The sequence below is a fragment of the Giraffa tippelskirchi genome, chromosome 1 (assembly GCF_054371585.1).
Source record: "Giraffa tippelskirchi isolate mGirTip1 chromosome 1, T2T-mGirTip1v1.2.pri, whole genome shotgun sequence".
NCBI lineage: Eukaryota > Metazoa > Chordata > Mammalia > Artiodactyla > Giraffidae > Giraffa > Giraffa tippelskirchi.
The window spans coordinates 12004426-12027230 of NC_137275.1; the positions used below are offsets into that span (position 1 = coordinate 12004426).

The window sequence follows — 22805 nt, forward strand, 5'->3', positions numbered from 1 at the left end:
ACACTACTGTTTTGCGGTCATGTCAACTCTGAAAGCCATCACCAGGGATTTCGGCCAAGAATGGAAGCTACGCTGGAGACCCATCTCGGGTCTACTACAAACATGAGGTTTTTCTGATTCTAAGCTACAGATTTAAATTACATATCAAGTCCTTCCTTCTTAGCCACACCAAGTTGACCAAGGATGAGGAAGAAATTCTCGTACATTTCTAAAGATTTTAATCCACAAGTAAGCAAACCAAAAAAAAAAAAAAGTATCTCAGTGACTCAGAGCAGAGACTATAATGGCACGAAGCTTTTGAGGAGATGATGAAAATGTTCTAAAATGGATTATGGGTATGGTTGCACAACCCTATGAATATACCATGCCACTGAACTGCACCATTTAAATCAGTGTGCTGTGTGGGATGTGAAGTATATCTCAATAAAACTGTTAATGAAAATTCCCCAAGCCTTTTCCCGTGGACTCCAGCCTGGCGGAGTTCCCTGACTGTTCATCGGTGTAGGTTTTGCCCCTTAAGATTCCCACAGAAGTGGCCATGGGGACACAGTCCCACTGTACAGAGGAGGCGGCTGAAAGACCGTCTTGGACACCCTGGGATACACTTAACAGACATCAAAGCAACATGAGCAAACATCGTGTGGTTTACCTGCAGCAGAGTATGCACCGCATGGGTGACAGGGAAGACTCCTTCAGTGGCTGATAAACATTCAGAAAATCCAATGAAGTACCCAACTTTAAGGCATCCCAGGATGATGGTAATGACTGCAAACAATGTGATACTACCTAAATGGGGTGGGGAGGTGGTAGAAACACACACATATCAGTGTTAATATGCACTGATATCATTTCAAAATAAATTACATTAAGCCCTCATATAGAAACTCAAATGATTTTTGACAAGAGTGCCAAGACAGCTCAATGGGGAAATGACATTCGTTTCAAAAACTGATGCTGGGAAACTGGATATCCATATGCAAAAGAAAGAAGATGAGGACTTCCCTGGTGATCCAGTGGCTAAGACTCTGTGTTCCCAAAGCAGGGGGCCCAGGTTTGTCCCTGATCAGGGAACTAGATTCCACATACTGCATCTAATAAGACCCAGGGCAGCCAAATAAATATGTGTGTGTGTGTGTGTGTGTGTGTGTCTGTGTGTGTGTTAGTCGTTCAATTGTTCAGTCTGACTCTGCAACTCCATGGACTGTAGCCCACCAGGCTCCTTGTCCATGGAATTCTCCAGGCAAGAATACTGAAGTAGGTAGCCATTCCCTTCTCTAGGGGATCTTCCTAACCCAGGGATTGAACCTGGGTCTCCCGCATTGCAGGCAGATTCCTTACCATCTGAGCCACCAGGGAAGCCCAAATAAATAAATTTTTTTTTTTTTTAAATGAAGCTGGATGCTCACCTTACAGCATATATAAAAATTAACTTAAAATGAAAAATGTTAGTCTTTCAGTCATGTCTGACTCTTTGAGAACCATGGACTATAGCCTGTCAGGCTGCTCTGTCTATGGGACTTTCCAGGCAAGAATACTGGATTGGGTGGCCATTTCCTTCTCCAAGGGATCTTCCCAACCCAGGGATCAAACCCGGGTTTCCTACATTGTAGGCAGGGGCTTTACCATCTGAGCCACCAGGGAATGAATCAAAGACTTATTCTAAAACCTAAAACTATAAAATCTTGGAAGAAAACATAGGAAAAAATCCTTATAATGTTGGGTTTGGCAATGATTTATTGGCTATGACAGCAAAAGCACAAGCCACAAAAGTAAAAAAGTAGTTAAATTAGTCACACAGTTATTTCTGACTCTTTGTGACCCCATGGACTATAGAGTCCATGGAATTCTCCAGGCCAGAATACTGGAGTGGGTAGCTTTTCCCTTCTCCAGGGGATCTTCCCAACCCAGGGATCGAACCCAGGTCTCCCACATTGCAGATGGAGTCTTTACCAGCTGAGCCACAGGGGAAGCCCACATTAAAATGAAAAAAAAAAAAAAATAGGCATCAGAGGACACTATCAACCTACAGAATGAAAGAAAAATTCACAAATCACATATCTGATAAGGTGAGAGTATCCAGATTCTATGAAGAACTACAATGTAACCGTTTTATTAAAAAGCAATTAAAAAATAAGCACAGGACTAGAATAGACATTTCTCTAAAGAACATATGTAAATGGATATTTAGCATGTGAAAAAATACTCAACAGCACTAGCCATTAGGGAAAGGAAAATCAAAATCACTGTGAAAGACCATCTCACATGCATTAGGATGCCCACTCCCCAAAAAAGGAGAGAGAGAAAAAGGATGGCGGGGGGAAGGAGCGGGGAAGGGAGAGGGGAGAGGCAGGGAAGAGGGAAGGAAGAGAGACAGGAAAGGAGGGAGTGAGGGAGGAAAGATGAAAAATAATAACAAAAATATGGAGAAACCGGAATCCTTATACACTGGTGATGGGAATGTAAAATGGTGTAGCCCCTGTGGAAAACAGTATGGCAGTTGCTCAGAAAATTAAAAACAATAAGTCCACATGGTCTAGCAATTCCACTTCTGGGTTTATAGCAAAGGATCAAAAGTAAGGACACAAAGGGATACATGGACACCCACGTTCATGGCAGCATCATTCACAAGAGCCTAAAGGAGGAAGCGACCCAAGCGTCTATCGTTGGATGAATGGATAAACAAAATGTGGCATGTCCATTCAGAGGAATATGATTCAACTTTAAAAAGGAAGGCTGTTGTGACACGTGATACAACCTGGACGAACCGTGGGGGCATCATGGAGCTCAAGGTCCGTAAGTGAAATAAGCCAGTCACAAAAAGACAAATGCTGCTTGATTCCACTTATTCCTTGGAGTAGTTGCATTCACAGGAACAAAAAGTAAAATGGTGCCTGCCAGGGGCTGGGTGGAGGAGGAAATCGGGAGTTATTTAATGATACAGACTTCTGGTTTTACAAGATGAAAAAGTATTAAACATTAACCGTAATTAATTCACAAAAATGAATGTACTTAACACCACTGAACTGTACCTTTAAATGATTAAGCTGGTAAATTGTACACTATGTTTATTTGATCACAATTTTTAAAAATTTTAATATATATAAAGCAAATTCTTCTATTAGCCTCAGGAGCTAAAACTAGAAGAAGACATTATGCCTTGTTTACTATTGTACGGGCCTCAGGCATGTTCTGGGGTCTGACAAATGATGTACATTCAACAGAAATTGGGCAAAACAAAAGAAGTCCTCTAGAAGCTTTTCCCATGCAAAATGATCAATCTAAGAGTGTCATTGTTCTGCTCAAAATATCTCAGTTCTTTGATCCTAAAAGCCCACTCGCCAAAGAATAAAAGTAAGGGGTATAAGGTACACAGGAACTTTCTGTACTATCTTTGCAACTCTTCTTTAAAATAGAAAGTTTACTTTTTAAGAATGACAGGGACGTGTCTATAGTAGTGGCATGTAAAGTGCTGTGTTAGCGATATGGAGAAAGGAAATACTCTTTGATGGTATATCCGGCATGGTTGACAACAAATGAAAACAAACAAAAACAGGCATATGAATAAGACTGGAAAGGAGTATGCAAAATACATGAAAAAGGAACTTGCAACCAAATGAAATTAGCAAGAAAAGCATAATAACCGTGGGGATTTGATCAAGGTCAAAGTCCCTAGTCCCTCTTCTGGGCCAACATCAACCACCATTCATACATTCTCTCCCACGAAAGCAGGAAACCAGATCGTGTGTGACATGCATTATGGCAAGAGAGAGAGGAGGGCCTGGGCCATCACAGGGAGCTATAACATTACAGCTCTGGCCTAAGAAGCCTCCAGTGAGGAGTAATGCAATCGCCTGGCTCCTTTCCACTGCTCAAAGCCTTAGAGAAACAACTCTAAGTCACATTTTTTTCCCCCCAAATTCTGGAAAACCCCCAGTGAAATCAGAAACTTCACAGGAGTGGAGATTCAATCCCAGGGCTTTGAAACAGTTTGACAAATGCATGGCTCCTTTTGATCACAAAGAGAAATGGCCAGATGAAGTGAGGCAGCCTGGTTGGGTGGCAAGGGCAGAAGCTGTAACTCTGGGGACCCGGCTGTGTCACAGACAGAACGTGTGAGTTCAGACAGGTCATTCCCAGCCCCTGGTCTTGGTTTTCCCATCTATAAAACGAGACTGGTCCACAGCAGTGGTTCTCAAACTTGAGCCTGGGTCGGACTCACCTGGAGGACTTGTTAAAGCAAAGAGTACTGGGTCCCACCCACAGAGTTTCTGATTCAGTAGGTCTGGGGTGGGGTGCCCAAATTTGCATCTCTAGCAAGTTCTCAGGTAGAGCATATGCTGTTAGCCTGGGACCCCACCTGGAGAATCACTGATTTGGGACATCTCTGTCACTGACATTTCAAGAGTTGTGATAAGAACATCATATGCCTTCTCACTTCCTGCAGCCCTTCCTTCCTTCATTCATCCTCCCAACCATTTCTTTCTACAACAAATGTTTTAGGGACTCCTACTATACATGAGGGGCTTCCCAGTTGGCATAGTGGTAAAGAATCTGCCTGTCAATGCAGGAGACGCAGGTAGACATGGGTTAGAGCCCTGGGTGGGGAAGATCCCCTGGAAGAGGAAATGGCACCCCACTTCAGTATTCTTGCCTAGGCAATTGCATGGACAGGGAAGCCTGGTGGGGTCAGGGGGTCCATGAGGTCAAAAAGAATCAGACACGACTGTGCAACAGAGCACACACACACTATGCATGAGGCAGTTTGCCAGACGCTCAAAGGTAAATCAGATTGCTGGAGAAACAAAAATACACACATATAACATTGCTTAAATTGGGGTGTGCACAAAATATAGAGGGGTGAGCTGGCCCCAAACTTCTCATCTGCATCGTGCAAAATCAGAAGCCAGTGGAAGAGTAGCTAGAGTCCACTGCAAGGAAAGGACTGCAGTTGAGACACTTTATTCCCAGGCATGATGGTGCCCATGGGTCAGGGCAAAAGACAGAAAGATATTTGAAGATATGCCAAATATAATTGTTTGACAACTCTTTGTTGTTCAACTATGATCCAGGCACTTGGGATATAAAAACATCAGGAAAACAAAGTATATGTCCTTGGTGAGTTTACCCTTCTAGTGGGGAAGACAGGAAAATAAACAAATAAATGATAAACACAGAAGAAATGTCAGGAAGTGCCAAGTGCATGAGGTTGACGATGGTGGTCAGAAAAGGATTCTCTGAGGTGACAGCTGAACTGACAGAAAATGATGGGAGAAAAATATCCACAGAACTCACCTGACAAAGGGCTTTAACCAAACCATCAGGAGTCCTCTTAATGAGGGAAGACAAAGAGGAAAGGGAGAAACAATGAGCAATAAACTTTGCAACAGATTGAAGAGGTAGATGGATGTATAATGGAAGGAAAGAGAGAAGGAAGGGAGGGAGGTGTAAATGGGTGGATGATGGAAGGAAGGATGGATGTATTATGGATGGATGCATGAGTGAATGGATGCATAGTCCAGATTAGTAGAAATAAAAACAAGATAATAGAAGTTCTACCCAAATGGATGAAGATAAACTGTCTGGAAATGTGTAATTGACATGCTCTTTAAAGACTTGTGATACAGACAGACTAAAGTTGGGAATGGACTGAGTGAGGAGCAGAATAACCTTTCAAAGTTCTCATGGTAAAGGGATGGGTACTAGGGGAAAAGAGGGAAACAAATGCATTCTAAAGGTCTTATCTCATTGGAATAGAGAGGAATGGGAGGATCTTGGAGTGGGAAACAATGTGGTAAGAATGGAGTGACATGTATCTGGTTATGAGAATGAGGAAAGGGAAGCTAGTCATCAATAGAGTAGAAAAACACAGTAGAATGTTCAAGTTCTCCAAAAAGCAAATATTGGAAAAGGCATATGAGGCAATAATATGTAAAATAAATCATTATAATCATTCTAAAGAAAAATAGAAACATATTTATCCAGAATCCAGAATATAAATCATTACAATTAGAATGATCTTAGACTCTCATTAATTAGTAAACAAAGATGGGAATGATGAATTAAAACCAAAACCTAACTACACGATCTCTACATGAAACACACTATTAACTATGTGACAACAGTGGAATAGAGGGAGGTGGACAAAGAAGAATCGGCAATGCAAACTAAAAGAAAGGAGGTAGATAACTGTTAATAGCAGACCACAAGGGATTTAAGATTCAATGTAATACTTAGGATAAAGAATTCTTCCATCTTTATCATTACATGTGAAAAAAAACCATCATGTATGAGGAAGATATAATAATCAAATAACACAAATAAAATCATTTTTGTTTTGTGTATTTAAATGCTACTTTAAAAAAATAGAATGAAAGATTTCAGAACCAGACAGATCTAGCAGACATAAGACAGGACATAGAGGAAATGAATCACACAATTGACAAGCTTGGTTTTATAACATCACCTTGCATATTGATAAAAATCAGTTATGTCATAAAAACACAGAACATAGAGTATCATGGTAGGTACTAACCCCCTGGCTTCAAATCCATTTTTTACCACTTTATTATTGTTGATGACCTTGAGCAACTTCCTAACTTCTCTGTGCCTCCATTTCCTCATCTGTAAAATATGGATAATAAGATCGACTATCTCCTAGGGATGTTCAGTTCAGTTCAGTCGCTCAGTTGTCCAACTCTTTGTGACCCCATGGACTGCAGCATGCCACGCTTCCTGGCCATCACCATCTCCCAGAATTCGCCCTAACTCAATGTCCATTGAGTCGGTGATGCCATCGCAACCATCTCATAGTCTGTGATCCCCTTCTCCCCCTGCCTTCAATCTTTCCCAGCATCAGGGTCTTTTCAAATGAGCTGGCTCTTCCCATCAAGTGGCTAAAGATTTGGAGCTTCGGCTTCAGTCCTTCCAATGAATATTCAGGACTGACTTCCTTTAGGATGGACTGGTTTGATCTCCTTGTGTCCAAGGGACTCTCAAGAGTCTTTTCCAACACCACAGTTCAAAAGCATCAATTCTTCAGCGCTCAGCTTTCTTTATAGTTCCAGCTTGTGCTTCATCCAGCCCGGCATTTTGCATGATGTACTCTGTATATAAGTTAAACAAGCAGGGTGACAATATACAGCCTTGATGTACTCCTTTTCCTATTTGGAACCAGTCTGTTGTTCCATATCCAGTTCTAACTGTTTCTTCTTGACCTGCATACAGGCTTCTCAAGAGGCAGGTCAGGTGGTCTGGTATTCCCATCTCTTGAAGAATTTTCCACAGTTTGTTGTGATCCACACAGTTAAAGGCTTTGGCATAGTCAATAAAGCAGAAGTAGATGTTTTTCTGGAACTCTCTTGCTTTTCTGATGATCCAATGGATGTTGGCAATTTGATCTCTGGTTCCTCTGGCTTTTCTAAATACAGCTTGAACATCTGGAAGGTCTTGGTTCACGTACTGTTGAAGCCTAATTTGAAGGATTTTGAGCATTACCTTGCTAGCATCTGAAATGAGTGCAATTGTGCAGTAGCTTAAACATTCTTTGGCGTTGCCTTTCTTTGGGATTGGAATGAAAACTGACCATTTCCAGTCCTGTGGCCACTGCTGAGTTTTCCAACTTTGCTGGCATATTGAATGCAGCACTTTCACAGCATCATCTTTCAGGATTTGAAATAGCTCAGCTGGAATCCATCACCTCCACTAGCTTTGTTCGTAGTGATGCTTCCTAAGGCCCACTTGACTTCACATTCCAGGATGTCTGGCTCTAGTCCAGTGATCACACCATCATGGTTATCTGGGTTATGAAGATCTTTTTTGTATAGTTCTTCTGTGTATTCTTGCTACCTTTTCTTAATATCTTCTGCTTCTATCAGGTCCATACCATTTCTGTCCTTTATTGTGACCATCTTTGCATGAAATGTTCCCTTGGTATCTTTAATTTTCTTGAAGAGATCTCTAGTCTTTCCCATTCTATTGTTTTCCTCTATTTCTTTGCACTGATCACTGAGGAAGGCTTTCTTATCTCTTATCTCACCTAGGGGTGTAGAGGAGATTAATAAGATCAACTGTCTCCTCCTATGGAGGAGATTAAATGAGTCTTGACAAGAAAACACCCAGAACAGTGTCCCACAATTAAAAAAAAATCTACAAACAGGATGTTATCATCCTTACTATCATCACTTAACTAGGTAGAGCCAATTAGAAAGTTCCCCAGCTATAATACTTGAGAATAATCCTAAAATGTTTAGTGTTGGCAGAGGGGAGACCCCTCCTCTGGTGTTAGGTGCCCAGATCCCTCCTAGGAGTCTAGAATCTTGAACTGTAGACTCTTAGAGGTTGAAGGTACCATAGAGTTAGTCTACATCCCCCATCTCATGCAAGGATTCTTCCCATTGCATCATGACCAGTAGCTGTCTGGTCTCCACCTGAACATGCCCAGGGCTGGGAGGCTCACCCTTTGCATCACCAGCTGCTGCTTAGATTAGAATGCTCTTCCCCACACAGAACTTCAGCCAACACCCCAGAACCACCATCCTCTTTCCTGGAGATTCTGCCATCATTCACTCATTCCTTTATCCATCCATTCAACTATCCATTCATCCATTTGATGATTCAGTAAATATCAACTGGCACTCATTACATGTTAGGCAGTGTGCCAGGAGCTCAGGTTATAATGGGAGGCACATTCAAACAGGGTCTCTGCTTTGAAGAGCTCACCATCTGGTTAGATCAACAAACTGAATGACATAATCTCCTGCTTGAGAAGTGCTAGGAAGAAAGTGAACAGGGTATTATAAGAACATACAACCCAGAAGACCCACCTGGTCTGAAGGCAACATGAAAGGCTTCCCTGAAAAAATGACTCTCATTTCCTAGGAAACCCCCTACCATCTCCACATCCTCTCTCTCCTGGGATATCTGTACACCCCTTTCATTCCTCCTGGAGCCACCCCCTAGCGGCACCCATGTGATGCTCAACAAGGGACACTCTACTTGCAGCCTGACTTTCTTTGCGATCAGTGCCCAACCACCATCAGCTTTTCAGGCAGCTGTATCATAAGGCTGAAACCCTGACATGAGGTTTGTATTTTCTACTAGAGCAGAAATCTCATCCAAAAAAAAAAAACATGTGAGAGAATGCATGCAATTAGGCAAGACTCTCTCACAGTGAGCCCAGGCTGAGCCTAGGAGATAGTTGCTCCCTTTCCTGGGGAAATCGCTCAAAAACCCCTGCATCTTCACCTGCTCCAGAATTTTGCTGGGTGTCACTGTTATGCTCAGTTCTCTGTATTCTGTGTATTCTTTTATCATTTTTTAAATTCAAGGGAGCTTCCTGAGACCCTACATATTCTCCCTATATATACATGCATTCTCAGTTCCTCGGTCATGTCTGATTCTTTGCAACTCCATGGACTGTAGCCCTCCAGGCTTCTCTGTCTAGGTGACTGGATTCTCCAGGCAAGAATACTGGAGTGGGTTGCCCTGCTCTCTTCCAGGGGGTCGAACCCACATCTCCTGCATTACAGCAGATTCTTTACTGCTGAGTGCCACCAGGGAAGCCCCCCCACATTGGGGCATCATCCTCCCCATTTAACAAATGAGGAAACTGAGGCAGAAAAGAGGCTACATGCAGGGGAATGGGGCGGGGAGCTCTTAGCCCTCGTGCTCTGACGCCCCTCACCATCTGCACCATCCTCACCCCCTCTTGCAGCTTTCCATACAGGGACCACACCTGAGCATTCTGCTGTCCCCAGAGCCCAGCCAGTGCCCCAGAGCTTGGTCCAGGCTAATGAACCAAACCTGATCAACGTTTCTGCCCAGCCACCACAAACGTTGTCCCCACGCTGTGGGGTCTGTTATTCTTCGCACGTTCCAAAGATCCTTCTGCTGGGTGGAGAGGACAGAAGTCACATGGAAGTCAGGGATTTTGCCCTCTCTGTCACCCTCTAACATCACCAGGAGCTCAGCTCTCTTCTCTTTCTCACTCTCTCTGAATGTTTCCGGTGACAGAGGCCCAACTCTCCCCCGATGCCCTTTCAGCTTCTTGGTCCAGAAGTTGAAGGTGATAACATCCACCTCAAGAACCGCTCTGATACTGGAAATATTACACTAAGTGAAAGAAGCTGATCACCAACATGACATATTAGGTGATTCCATTCACTAAACTGTCCAAGCCAGGCAAATCTAGAGATAGAAAGTAGATTCATGGTTATCTGTTCCTGGGGTAGGTGTGGGGTAAGAGCTCTCAGGCGATAAGAGGTATCGGGGGATAAGAGCTAAAGGGCACATGCTTCTGTTTGAGATGATAAAACGTTCTAAAAACTGACTGTGGTGATAGTTGCACATATCCGTGAATGGCCTGCAACCCATCAGCTTGTGTGCTTTGTGTGCGTGTATGTGTGTGTCAGTCGCTCAGTTCTGTCTGACTCTTTGCAACCCCATGGACTATAGCCTGCCAGGCTCCTCTGTCTATGGAATTCTCCAGACAATAATACTTCAGTGGGTTGCCATTCCCTTTTCCAGGGGATCTTCCCAGCCCAAGGATCAAACCCACATCTCCTGCATTACAGGCAGATTCTTTAAATGCGTGAATTGTAGATTATGTGGACTATGTCTCAAGAGACTATTGTTTAAGAAACAGGAGAATTGCTGGGCACACTGACACGTGCTCACTATGCCCACAGCAGGAACCCGCTCAGGGAAACAAGGGGTGTCTGGAGAGGCTGTGTCTGCAGAGGCATGCGGTGATCAGAGTGAGATGAGCATGCATCATGAGAAAGGAAACAACCTGAAGCCCATAGCCACGTTCATGAACTCGCTGCATCCGCCCTGAAGTCAGCAGGGTGGACTGGAATCCCACGGGGACCCACCCTGACCGCTCCCTCCTTAGCCACAACAGACACTGCCTCAGGGCTGCACGCTGGGTTTTGCAATCCTGCCAAGCATCCTCCAGGAGTTTCTGTGAGTCCTGTCTGCACTACCAGACTGTGGGCTCCCTGGGTTCAGAGACAGTTGCATCCTTGGGTCCTGTAATCTTCATCCCTTGCCTCTTCCTCCTCCTCTGCTCCCTGCCACCATCCCTGACAGGCCCCATCTCTCTTCACACAGGTGCTTGGAACCATCTCTTTTTGCAACCTTCAATTTCTCACACATGGGAGACGGCCTCTTTCTGAAATCCATCACTGCATCCCGACCTTTATCTCTACAGCCACCTGTCCCAGGCACGTCTTACAGATGCAGCTTGCTTTACTTGTAGCCCGTAACAGGTAAGCACCACAGTACTCAGAGCAGACGGAGAGGCAATGTGCCGTGTACACAGACGCACCTCATTCTAAGTAAAAAAGCACTTTGTAAGAATGTCTATATGTGTATAACTGGGTCACTTTGCTGTACAGCAGAGATTGGCGCAACACTATAAATCAACTATACTTCAATTTTAAAAAAGAAAGAGAAAAAAAAGAAGCAATGATAAGAGCTAATCAATTATTGTGTAGGAGAGGGCAGAGAAGAACCAAGGAATCTTTTCCTAAGCCCTCTTGGCTTAAGACGAAAAAACAATGTCAAAAAAAAAACAAACAGAAACTGAAAGAAAGAAAAAAAGGGGGAAGCACTTCGTAAAAATCTGATCTCATTTTAAAAGGAGTAGATTTGGGAGTGATTATTCACACACACAAAGAAAGCATCACCATGACAAACAATTGGGACAATACCTCTAACCAGCATTTCAAACGCACTCAATAAATGTGGCTATTAGTCCTATTGTCGTCATTGCCATGATTTTGTGTTAATAACACTTCTCTGGGCTTGAGACAGGCCAGAAACCAGAAAGAAAAAAAAAAACAACCTCCCTTCACCACTGCAGTCTTTCAAGAGACCAGAAACAGAACAGAAACTGGACCTTAATAATTAACAGGATGAAACAGCTACTCATGGGGTTTTCCTGTCATGGCACACCGGGGTGGTCCTGCTGCTGCCACTTCTTCCAGAAGAAATCAGTCTCTTTACTCAGCAAATAGAGGATCTGGATGAATAATTCATCCTTCTTGCTGATTTTTTATGATAGTCAATGATTTTTGTTCCCAAAAAAGTCTTCACTTTCTCATATCCAGTAGGTGAGACAGACTGTCTTCTGCTCAAAGAAATGTTTCACAGCCCATACCAAAACCCAAAAACTTTCTCTGGAAAACCTCAGTGTCCAGAATTCCACAGGTTGGCTCTTTGTCAGAGCTGCAGACTTCCAAGACCAACGCAGAAGCCAGGGCAGAGCTAAGTCAAACCTGTCTTTCCAGCTGGGATTCCAAGGAAAACCTCAGTCCCTGCTTCGCTGTGGCCTCCTAGTGTACTTTTGGGAAGATTAGGCTCTTGCTTCTTTGACAAACCACAGCTCATTTACAGAGGTGGAGAAGGAAATGGCAACCCACTCCAGTATTCTTGCCTGGAGAATCCCAGGGACGGCGGAGCCTGGTGGGCTGCCGTCTATGGGATCGCACAGAGTCAGACACAACTGAAGCAACTTAGCAGCAGCAACAGCATTTGCAGAGGTAGACAGTGCTTTGCAAACCGCTTTGAGGCAACATCTCCCAGCTCCTTCCCTGAGAGGCGGCCAGGATTCTTATTTTACTGATGAGGAAACTGGGACTCAGAAAGGCAAGGGTAACAGAGCTGAGTTATCAAGCCATGCCTTCAGAGTCAGCACCACTTCCATCATCCACATGCCTCACCTGAAGAGTTCTGTTACTATGGTGCAACTTGCTGAGTGTCTAAACAGCCACACCATTTACTGAACACCTATTACGTGCTCTCTCGACATTGCCTCTTTTATTCCATCTCTGCCTGATGTCTAATGGACATCTCAGATGTAACACATCCACAGGAGGAGCCCTGATTCTGCATTCCCACCCTACTCCTCCCTCTGTCTTCCTAATCTTGAGACACAGCAGCTCCACCCACCCATTGACTGGGGCCCCAATGCTCAGAGTCTTCCTGGAAGGAGGGAAAGAGAGAGGAGGGAAGAGAGAGAAAGATCAAGGCGGGGGAGGGAGAGAAGAAGGAAGGAGGAGGGAAGGGTGGGAGAAAGAAAAGACAGAAGGAGGGAGAGTGGGGGAGGAAGAGAGAAAGGAAAGAAGGGAGGAGGGTGGATGGAAAAGGGAGGCGTGGAGGAGAAGGGAAGGGTTGGATGAAGGGAGAAGAAGAAGGGAAGAAAGAAGAACAGAAGGATGGAGGAGGAAGGAAGTGAGCGAAAGATCAAGGGAGGATTCTGCCACTAAGGAGAAGCGAAGATCAAAAGCCTGTGTGTGATCATTTTTAGCCTAAGTCAACAGCCTCAAAGTAACATTCCATTCTTTTTGCTTGTTTGTTTGCTATGGCACTGGATTCACTGCCATGTATAGGGTCACAAAACCATGAACCTCCCTGAAACAACCACTTTCAGAGCAGGAATTCGGGCCACGCTGGAGTTGTGTGCAGTTTTGCCAAAGGCAAGATGAACTAGACACAGTCCCTGAGCCTAAGAAACCTCAAATGTCATCTGGGTGACCAGGCTCGTATCCAGCTAGTTATAAGACAAGGCAGAAATTCACAGGGGCCAAAAGAGCTCTACATAGAGCCATGGTGACCCATGGGAGTGAGGAGTAATTCCTGCCAGGTGTGTGGAGAAGGTGGCGTTGGGGCCATTTCTTTGAAGGAATGACACACTGTGATGACCTCTGAAAGCCTTGAGACTGGAGCAGAGAATGAGGACAAAGGAGAGGATAAAACTAAAGAGTCACCTGGGACCCGATCTGAGAGAGCCTTGAACGCCAGGATAGGGAGTGCGGCCTCCGTCACGGGGTCATTGGAACAGGACTTTAAACAAGGAAAGAAAGATGTAAATAGGTTTGTGTAACCGTAGCTCCGACGTCGGAATATAAGGCAAGAGCCTGAAGGCGGAGGGAGAGAGAAGGGAAAGGCGGGGGGTGGGGGGCGCAGAAAAGTTGCGCAGGAAGACGCAGGCAGAAAAGACTAAAGGGGAGAGGTGGAAGGGAGCGAGGGCGCAGAGATACCGCGGGGCTGCAGCTAGCGGGCGAACAGGTTGGTTTCGCTGTGCGCTCGCCATCCGGCCCGCTAGTTCGCTGCGTCCGGGACTCACCGCGGAGCCAGCGCGCGCCGGCGTACGTGTCCTTGAGGCGGATGAGGCGGCGGTGCGCGGAGCTGCGGCGCACGTACCACAGCATCCAGAGCAGCTGCAGCAGCATGAGCGCCGTGAGGAAGCACAGCAGGTCCCTCTTACCCACGCCCGAGGCGTGCACGGCCCAGGCCAACAGGAACAGCAGCCCTGCCACGAACACGTTCAGCGCGTACTGGCTGCTCAGGGCCTCGGCCAGCTTCTGCGGGAAGCTGGCGCGGACGGTGCCCCGCCGAGGGGCCGGGGATCCCGGGAACCCCGGGACCAGGAACGGGGGCGGCGGGCGGGCCGCGGGCCAGGACGAGCCCCTCTCCGAGTCGCTCAGAGCCACCAGGGGAGCGGCAGGCGCCCCTTGACCCTCGGTCATCATTGAGTGACCCTCACCTAATCTAGCCTCGGGGACGTCTGCGACCTGCGCCCCACCCTCTGCCCCCGTCCTCCCCTGCCTTAGCCCCGAGGAGCCTCTGTCAATCAGCCCCCCTGTCCTGATCACCCGCGGACACCTGGTCTCCCGCCTTCTGCCCCCTGCCTCCGTCGAGGCGCTCACCCAATCCACTTACCACGTCCCCAGCCCGCTGACCCAGGCTTCTTCGCGCTCCCCTATGCACACTGCCCACTTTCCCTCCCTCCGCAAGGTCCAGGGCAACCCTTCCCAGCACCCTGTACCCAGGCGGGTCCCCCTCCCCGATGCCTCGGCGGGGCACCTGCCCTGCCCCGACGGCCGCGCGTCCTCCCGCTCCCCAGCCCAGCGCGTCCGAACCCGCCCGCTGTCCGCTGCTCTGTTGTCCCCTGAGCCGACGCCGGCTGACCCAGCCCTGCCCGGGCGACAGGTGGCTCCCGGAGTTGGGGTGCGGGGGAGCGAGGGGTCGTCCGGAGCCGGCCGGAGAGGGTGGGCACGGGGGCGTGGCAGCGGCGGAACCGCGAGCCCCGAGGTGAGCCGCTCTGGTGCCGCAGCGTCTGCGTGGCGGCCCACGGAAGTCCAGGTGAGCCGGAAGGTGTCCGTGTGCGTGAGTCTGCCTGTCCTCGTCCCTGCGTGTCTCTGTGGTCTGTTTTCTCTGTGCGGGGTCTCTCTGTCTGTCTTTGGGTGTGCCTGGTTGGGGCGGGGAGGATGAGAGGGAGTGGCAGCGCCCGTCCGTAGATCTATGACTATGGGGATGCCGTGTCTTTTTTGCTCGAGTCTCTCTGTTCGCCCGTCTGCCTGGTGTCCCTGTGTGTCTGCCAGGAGAAGCCCAGAAGCGGATAAAGACGGGAACCACTTCCCAAGAAAAGATCATCTCTCTCCCTCCTCCAAGAGCATGGGGAGCTGCTTCTGGACTGAGTCGAGCTGAGGCTGGGGGCTGCCCCGGGGTCCTCCCTGGAACGCGAGGCCCAAGACCCCTCCCTCAGCTTCCTCCCCGCCCCCCACCCCACCGCCCGAAGGAGACCTTGTCCGACAGGCGCCCCTCTCCGGAGGTCTTCAGGCGTGCTGAGATCCGGGCTAGAGCAGGGAGCTGGGAAGGACCGCTGGCGGGGGGGATGGAACCTAGGGCGGGCGGGCAGGACTCACAGCAAGCCACAGTGCAGTAACAGAGGGCTCAGCGCCCCGGAAACACCCTCTACCCCTTGGTTTAATATCCTGTTGTTTGCCGTTCTACAATTCTTAATTTTGAACCAGGGGGCCCACATTTTCATTTTGCAGTGGATCCAGCAAATTGCATGGCAAATTGACCGACTGCCAGACGGTCCCGGCTTCAGGGAAGCCCGGGCTGGGAGTCATCTTGAGGACTCCGCCATCATTCACGTTTTCACTTTGTACATTCACTTACGGGATGGATACTCATTCATCCTACATTGAGTTAGTTGCCGGACTCTGGTCTAAGTGTGGAGGATTCAGCTCTGAAAGAGTATCGTTATGGAGCTCACCTTCTGATGGAGACACCCTCATGGGACAAGTACTTAACTGTCTAGAACGCTGGAGAGAAGCACAGGTGAGACAGCCCTGTCTTGCAGGAGCCCATGACCCAGGGCTGTCTGGATGGGGAGGGCTGAAGGAGCCCTGAGTCTGCCAAGCAGGGTGAGAGGTTCCCAGAGGAGGCAGCACCTGAACAGTCTTGGGAACCATCTTGGGAGAACAGGCCAGGTGACATCGGAGGGCAAGAGAGGGGGTTCCAGAGAGAGGATGCGCATAAAAGAGTGCGAAAGGGACCATCAGGGACCGTGTCCATCCGTCCGAAGCTTAGAGTGTGCCCTTCACCTGGGTGTCCCCACAGCTAAGCCAGGTGGCTGTCAGTAAATAAACCAAGGAGTTAGTGAATGCACAGGTGGATGGAGGCTCTATGAATGGATAAGTGAGCCGGGCGTCATCTCATCAGACTAATGGGGGGAGTGGGATCTGACAAGTCCTCCCCACTGTGCTCCAGCCCCTGACCTTGCTTTGTTTTCCTTCTTTGCCCACAGTGTTACCTGGATTGTGTGTATTTCTGGGGCCTGTCTCTCCCATTGTAATGAAAGCTCTATGCGAAGGACATGGCCTGTCTTGTCCACTGCTGTATCTCCAGTACACAGAACAGTGGTACCCAGCACACAGTAGGTGCTCAATCAATACCTATTGAATTGTGTCTCCCCACAAAAGATGCTGAAGTACCATGGACGGTAGCCCACCCAACTCCTCTGTGCATGGAATTCTCCAGGCAAGAATCCTGGAGTGGGTAGCCATTCCCTTCTCCAGTGGATCTTCCCAACCCCAGGATCGAATCTGCATTGCTGGCGGATTCTTTACCATCTGAGCCACCAGAGGAGCCCTGAGGTACCTGTGAATGGAAACTTGTTTGGAAATAAAAGTTTTGCAAATGATCAAGTTAAGGTAATAGGGTCCCATTCAGTAGGACTGCATCTTTATTTAAAAAAGGAAACTTTGAAGATAGACACATATGGAGGGAGGAGGATGTGAAGATATAGAAAGAAGGCCATCTACAAGTCAAGGGTTATGAGACTACCAGAAAGTAGGAGGGGCCTGGAACAGATTTTTCCCTCTCAGCCCTCAGAGGAAACCAACTCTGTCGACACCTTGATCTTGGACTTCTAGTCTTGAGAATTGTGGACTATAAATTTCTGTTGTTTAAGCCATCCAGTGTGGTCTTTGTTAGAACAGTCCCAGGAAACTAAGACATCCAGCTTATTCCTTCTGTGGTCCCCTGGGGACCTATCTACCTCTCCATTTCTCTCTTTTGCATGTGGCATAATCTATCTTTTAACTGTCTTTCCTATTCTGAACTCCCTAAAGGCAAGAACTGGGCTTCCCTGATGGCCTAGTGGGTAAAGAATCAGCCTGCAATGCAGGAGATACAGGAAAGGCAGGTTCAGTCCCTGGGTGGGGAAGATCCCCTGGAGGAGGAAATGGCAACTCACTCCAGTATTCTTGCCTGGGAAATCCCATGGACAGAGGAGCCTGGCAGACTACAGTATGAAGAGTTGCAGAGTCAGACACGTGACTGAACCTACAACACACACACACACACACACACACACACACATACACAAAGGCAAGATCTACATTTGGTTCATTCAGCTTTCTTTATAGTCCTACTCTCACATCCATACATGACCACTGGAAAAACGATAGCTTTGACTATACAGACCTTTGTTGGCAAAGTGATGTCTCTCCTTTTTAAAACACTGTCTAGGTTTGTCATAGCTTTTCTTCCAAAGAGCAAGCATCTTTTAATTTCACGGGTACAGTCACCATCTGCAATGACCTTGGAGCCCAAGAAAATAAAGTCTGTCACTGTTTCCATTATTCCCCCATCTATTTGCCATGAAGTGATGGGATCCAATGCCATGATCTTAGTTTTCTGAATGCTGAGTTTTAAGCCAGCTTTTTCACTCTTCTCTTTCACCTTCAAGAGGCTCTTTAGTTCCTCTTCACTTTCAGCCATTAGAGTGGTGTCATCTGCATATCTGAGGTTATTGATATTTCTCCCAGCAATCTTGATGCTAGCTTGTGCTTCATCCAGCCTGGCATTTCGCATGATGTACTCTGCATATAAGTTAAATAGGCAGGGTAACAATATACAGCCTTGACGTACTCCTTTTCCAAACTGGAACCAGTCTGTTGTTCCATGTCTAGTTCTAACTGTTGCTTCTTGACTTGCATACAGGCTTCTCAGGAGGCAAGTAAGGTGGCCTGATAGTCCCATCTCTTTAAGAATTTTCCACAGTTTGTTGTGATCCACACAGTCAACGGCTTTAGCGTAGTCAATAAAGCTGATGTTTTTCTGGAATCCTCTTGCTTTTTCTGTGATCAAATGGATATTGGCGATTTGATCTCTGGTTCTTCTGCCTTTTCTAAATCCAGGTTGTATATCTGGAAGTTCTTGGTTCATGTACTGTTGAAGTCTAGCTTGAAGGATTTTAAGCATTACCTTGCTAGCATGTGAAATGAGTGCAATTGTGCAGCAGTTTAAACATTCTTTGGCATTGCCCTTCTTTGGGACTGGAATGAAAACTGACCTTTTCCAGTACTGTGGCCACTGTTGAGTTTTCCAAATTTGCTGGCATACTGAGTGCAGCACTTTAACAGCATCATCTTTTAGGATTTGAAATAGCTCCCTTATCTGCTTTTAATCCAGCACCACCAGGATCACACACTCCTGATATTTATCATTATATGTTATTCAGGTCCTGAAGCAACTTTGCCATGTATGGATCCCTCTCTCTTACTTAGTGGGCCAGCGCATCCCCAGTAAGGCTTGTCTAGTATTTGATCCAGGATAATGGTTGAGTGGCCAGGAGGGACACAGGATAAAACCTGAAGAGGGTAAGCATTGCTTTGTGAGGTTCCTGTCTCCTCTGGGACCTCCGCATGGTCTTCAAGCAAGGAACAGCTCTGTCACTCAGGAAGGAGAGGTGGCCCTTCTGTTGGTCCAGAAAGTTCTGAGGAATCTAGGAGTGCAAGGTTCTCAGGTGCATTTCACAAAGATCCCCATCTCAGTTCTCAAAGTCCTGCTCCTTCCCTATCAGGGCTCTGACCTTGGTGGAAGATATTTTCCTAGACTGAGAGTTCAGCCTTCTCTACCCCTCTGCCCCGCTCACAATTCAGTTCTGTGCTGACCCTTAGCTGTGTCTATCCTTCAGCTCCAGAAAGTAAAGATTTCTTTAAATGCTACCAAGAAGCTATTCTATTTCTCACTCACTGCTGGCTTCCACTAGAAGAAGATGACACAGAGGGTGAAATAGAGCTGAGGGTAGAGCCTAAAGCTTTGCACAGTCCTAACCAAGCAGCCCTGGTCCCTAATCAATAGAGGGGGACTTGTGCCCAGGTGGCGTTCAGGATTTTTAAGCACCAGAAGCCACATGCCTTGTTTACCTCTTTCTGAATAGGAATGTTATTGTGAGTACCCTATGGCCACCTCATCCCTTTATGTTTGGTGTATAATTGGCAGGTAACTTATCTTCAAAGGGGCTTCCCTGGTGGTTCAAACGGTAAAGAAACTGCCTGCCAATGCAGGAGACACAGAAGACACTGCTTTGATCCCTGGGTTGGGAAGATCCCCTGGAGAAGGGAATGACAACCCACTCCAGTATTCTGGCCTGGAGAATCCCTTGGACAGAGGAGCCTGGCGGGCTACAGTCCATGGGTCACATAGAGTCAGACACCACTGAGCATCGAACACTTTAACTTTTACCTTTAAAGGTGTGCAGATCAAGAGGACCCTGTCCCTGATGACACACCCTTTATTTAGACGATGAGATCGGGGAGCTAAAGCCTAAACCTGATGCTATAAGTGGGATCCCTGGAAGGTAAGTGACTCTTGCAAGTGGAAGGAATCTAGATAATTTGTGAACAGAGATTACACTGCAGCAACTTCCCTTTTTTAAATCGAAGTATAGTTGATTTACAATGTTGTGTTAGCTTCTGGTATATGTATATATAAAAAAAGAATATATATATATTCAGTAGGACCTTGTTATCTATTTTATATGTAGTAATATCTGTTAACCCCAAGATCCTAATTTATCCCTCCCCAACCCTCTTTCCCCATTTGGTCATCATAAGTTTTCTATGTCTAGGAATCATGAAGTAAGTTCATTTGTACATACTTTAAATTCCACACATAATGGTATCATACATTTGTCTTTCTCTGTCTGACTTTATTATGATAATCTCTAGGGTTCATCCATGTTGCTGCAAATGACATTATTTCATTCTTTTTTATGGCTGAGTAGTATTCCATTGTATATATATGTCATTGTATATATTCTTTTTATCCATTCATTTGTTGATGGACCTTTATGTTGCTTCCATGACCTGGCTTTTGTGAACAGTGCTATAAACATTGGGCTGCATGTATGTTTTAGAATTTGAGTTTTCTCTGGATATATGCCCAGGAGTGGGATTGCTGGATCACATGGCAACTCTATCTTTAGTTTTTTTAAGGAAACTCCATACTGCTCTCCATAGAGTCTGCTAGACAGTGGCCATTTTAAATGACGACCTCCAAATTCTTTCGCACTCCTTTAGGATGTGTGGAAGCCACACCCCCTCCCCTTGAGTCTGGGATCTGTGAGTGCTTGGCCAATAGCATAGGATGGAAGTGACACGCTCAGTTTCTGAGTCTACGCTTTAAACAATAGCTTCCGTCTCCTGTCTTTGGAAACAACATGATAGGCAGAGTAATGGCCCCAAAGATGTCCACACCCTCGTCCCTGGAACCTATGAAAACGTTGTGTTACATGGCAAAAGGAACACTGAAATGAAGTAAGGATTTTAAAACAGGGAAATGATCCTGGGTAACCCAGGTGGGTGGGCCCAATGTATCCACACAGGCCCTTAGGAATGAAGGAGGTGGGTGGAAGAGGGGGGGTCAGGGCCAATCTGACAATGGAAGAAGAGGCAGGGGAACTTCAAAGTATAAGAGGGATTTGTGGGACTTCCCTGGTGGTCCAGTGGATAAGACTCCCCGCTCCCAGTACAGGGGGCCTAGGTTCCATCCCTGGTCAGAGAACTATTGCTAGATCCCACATGCCACGACTAACCATCCTGCAATTACACGCTGAAACTAAGACCTGGTGCAGCCAAATAAATAAATATTGTTTTAAAAAAAGAATCATTTGGTGGAGTTTTGCTGTAAAGGAGACCCAAAAAGTGGTTAATAACTGGAGACGCATGAGGGAGCCATCTGGGGTATGTTTGTTTGAAGATGGGGAACAGTACAGCACACTGGTAGCAGATATGAGTGATGCATCTCAAGACATCACGAATATACCCAAAGTGAGGCATGAACAGGCTTGGAGAAGCTGAAGCTCTGCTAAAAGCTAGTCGCTCACGTTGCTTTCGAAACAAAACAGCTACTCATGACATTTCTGCCAAATTGGAAAAGTCCTGTTCCTCTACCTCAAGAACTGAATCCGTCACTTAGATGACATCTTTGTGGCCCTTTGGGGAATAATTTTCTCTTCTGTTAACTCCGAATCTTCCCTTGACCCAGAGCGTGCAGTTCCGCCTTGTTTTTTTGTGTTTTTTTAATGTTACTTTATGTTTTTTTAAATAAAAATTTTAATTGAAGGATAATTGCTTTACAGAATTTTGTTGTTTTCTGTCAAACCTCAACATGAATCAGCCATAGGTATACATATATCCCCTCTCTTTTGAACCTCCCTCCCCATTCCACCCCTCTAGGTTGATACAGAGCCCCTGTTTGAGTTTCCTGAGCCATACAGCAAATTCCCGCTGGCTATCTATTTTACATACAGTAATGTAAGTTTCCATGTTACTGTTTAAAGTTAGTCCTTGGGTTTCCTTGGTAGTGGCCCAGTCGTTAAGAATCCACCTGCCCATGCAGGGACACGATCCCTGCTCCGGGAAGATCCTGTATGCCGTGGGGCAACTAAGCCCGCGTGGGCCACAACTCCTGAGCCTGCGCTCTAGAGCCCGTGAGCTGCGAACTACTGAGTCCATGCGCTGCGACAAGGAGTAGCCCCCACTCACCACAACTAGAGGAAGCCCGTGTGCAGCCAAAAATAAAGAAGTACATATTTTTAAAAATTAGTCCTTAGCGTATACAAACTATTCCTGATTGCTATTTTTTTTTTGTTAAGTTCCATGTAAACATTTCCTAAAATCTGCCAAACTCTTCCCCACCTCAAGACTCACTGAGCTGAATCAAGGACTTTGTGATATTTTTAATTATATATTTTTGGCTGTGCTGGGTCTCCGTTGCTGCATGGGCTCTTCTCTAGGTGCACAGGCTTCCCATCGCGGTGGCTTCTCCTGTTGCCGAGCACAGGCTCTAGGGCACACGGGCTTCCGTAGTTGCGGTTTGCCTGGCTCTGTAGTTGTGGCACGTGTTTAAGCGAAGGGTAGTTCTCCTAACTGTGGCCACAAAACAGGGCATCTAAAAACCCCTACGCCCCAGACCCATTCCTTCCCCAAACAACCCTACTTATAAAGATGTGGCTCTTAGCTTTTCCTTTCTAATGCATCTCTCTTTTGCTTAAGGATAGCCAGAAACCTTTTTTGTTGTTGTTGCATAAAACCAAGGAACCTTGATACAGCCAGGACTCTAAATCCTGTTAAGTCTCCAAGAAAGACCACTGCCTCCCAAGCTAGGTCCCAGACACAGATCTGCGGAGAGCTTCAATCTGAGTTTTACCTAGTGAGCTA

At 46.4% G+C, this 22805-nt stretch overlaps 1 protein-coding gene across 1 annotated transcript in view; it reads right to left on the reverse strand.

Moving 5' to 3' along the window:
• The window catches only part of OTOP1 (otopetrin 1), a 40659-nt gene extending 26128 nt beyond the window's left edge, over positions 1 to 14531 (reverse strand). Inside the window, exons 1-2 of the mRNA XM_081490408.1 lie at positions 14129 to 14531; positions 650 to 786 (exon numbers count right to left, since the gene is read on the reverse strand). Coding sequence (XP_081346534.1) covers positions 650 to 786; positions 14129 to 14531 — 540 coding nt within the window. The remainder of the gene's footprint in view (positions 1 to 649; positions 787 to 14128) is intronic.
• Between the last annotated feature and the right edge of the window lie 8274 nt (positions 14532 to 22805).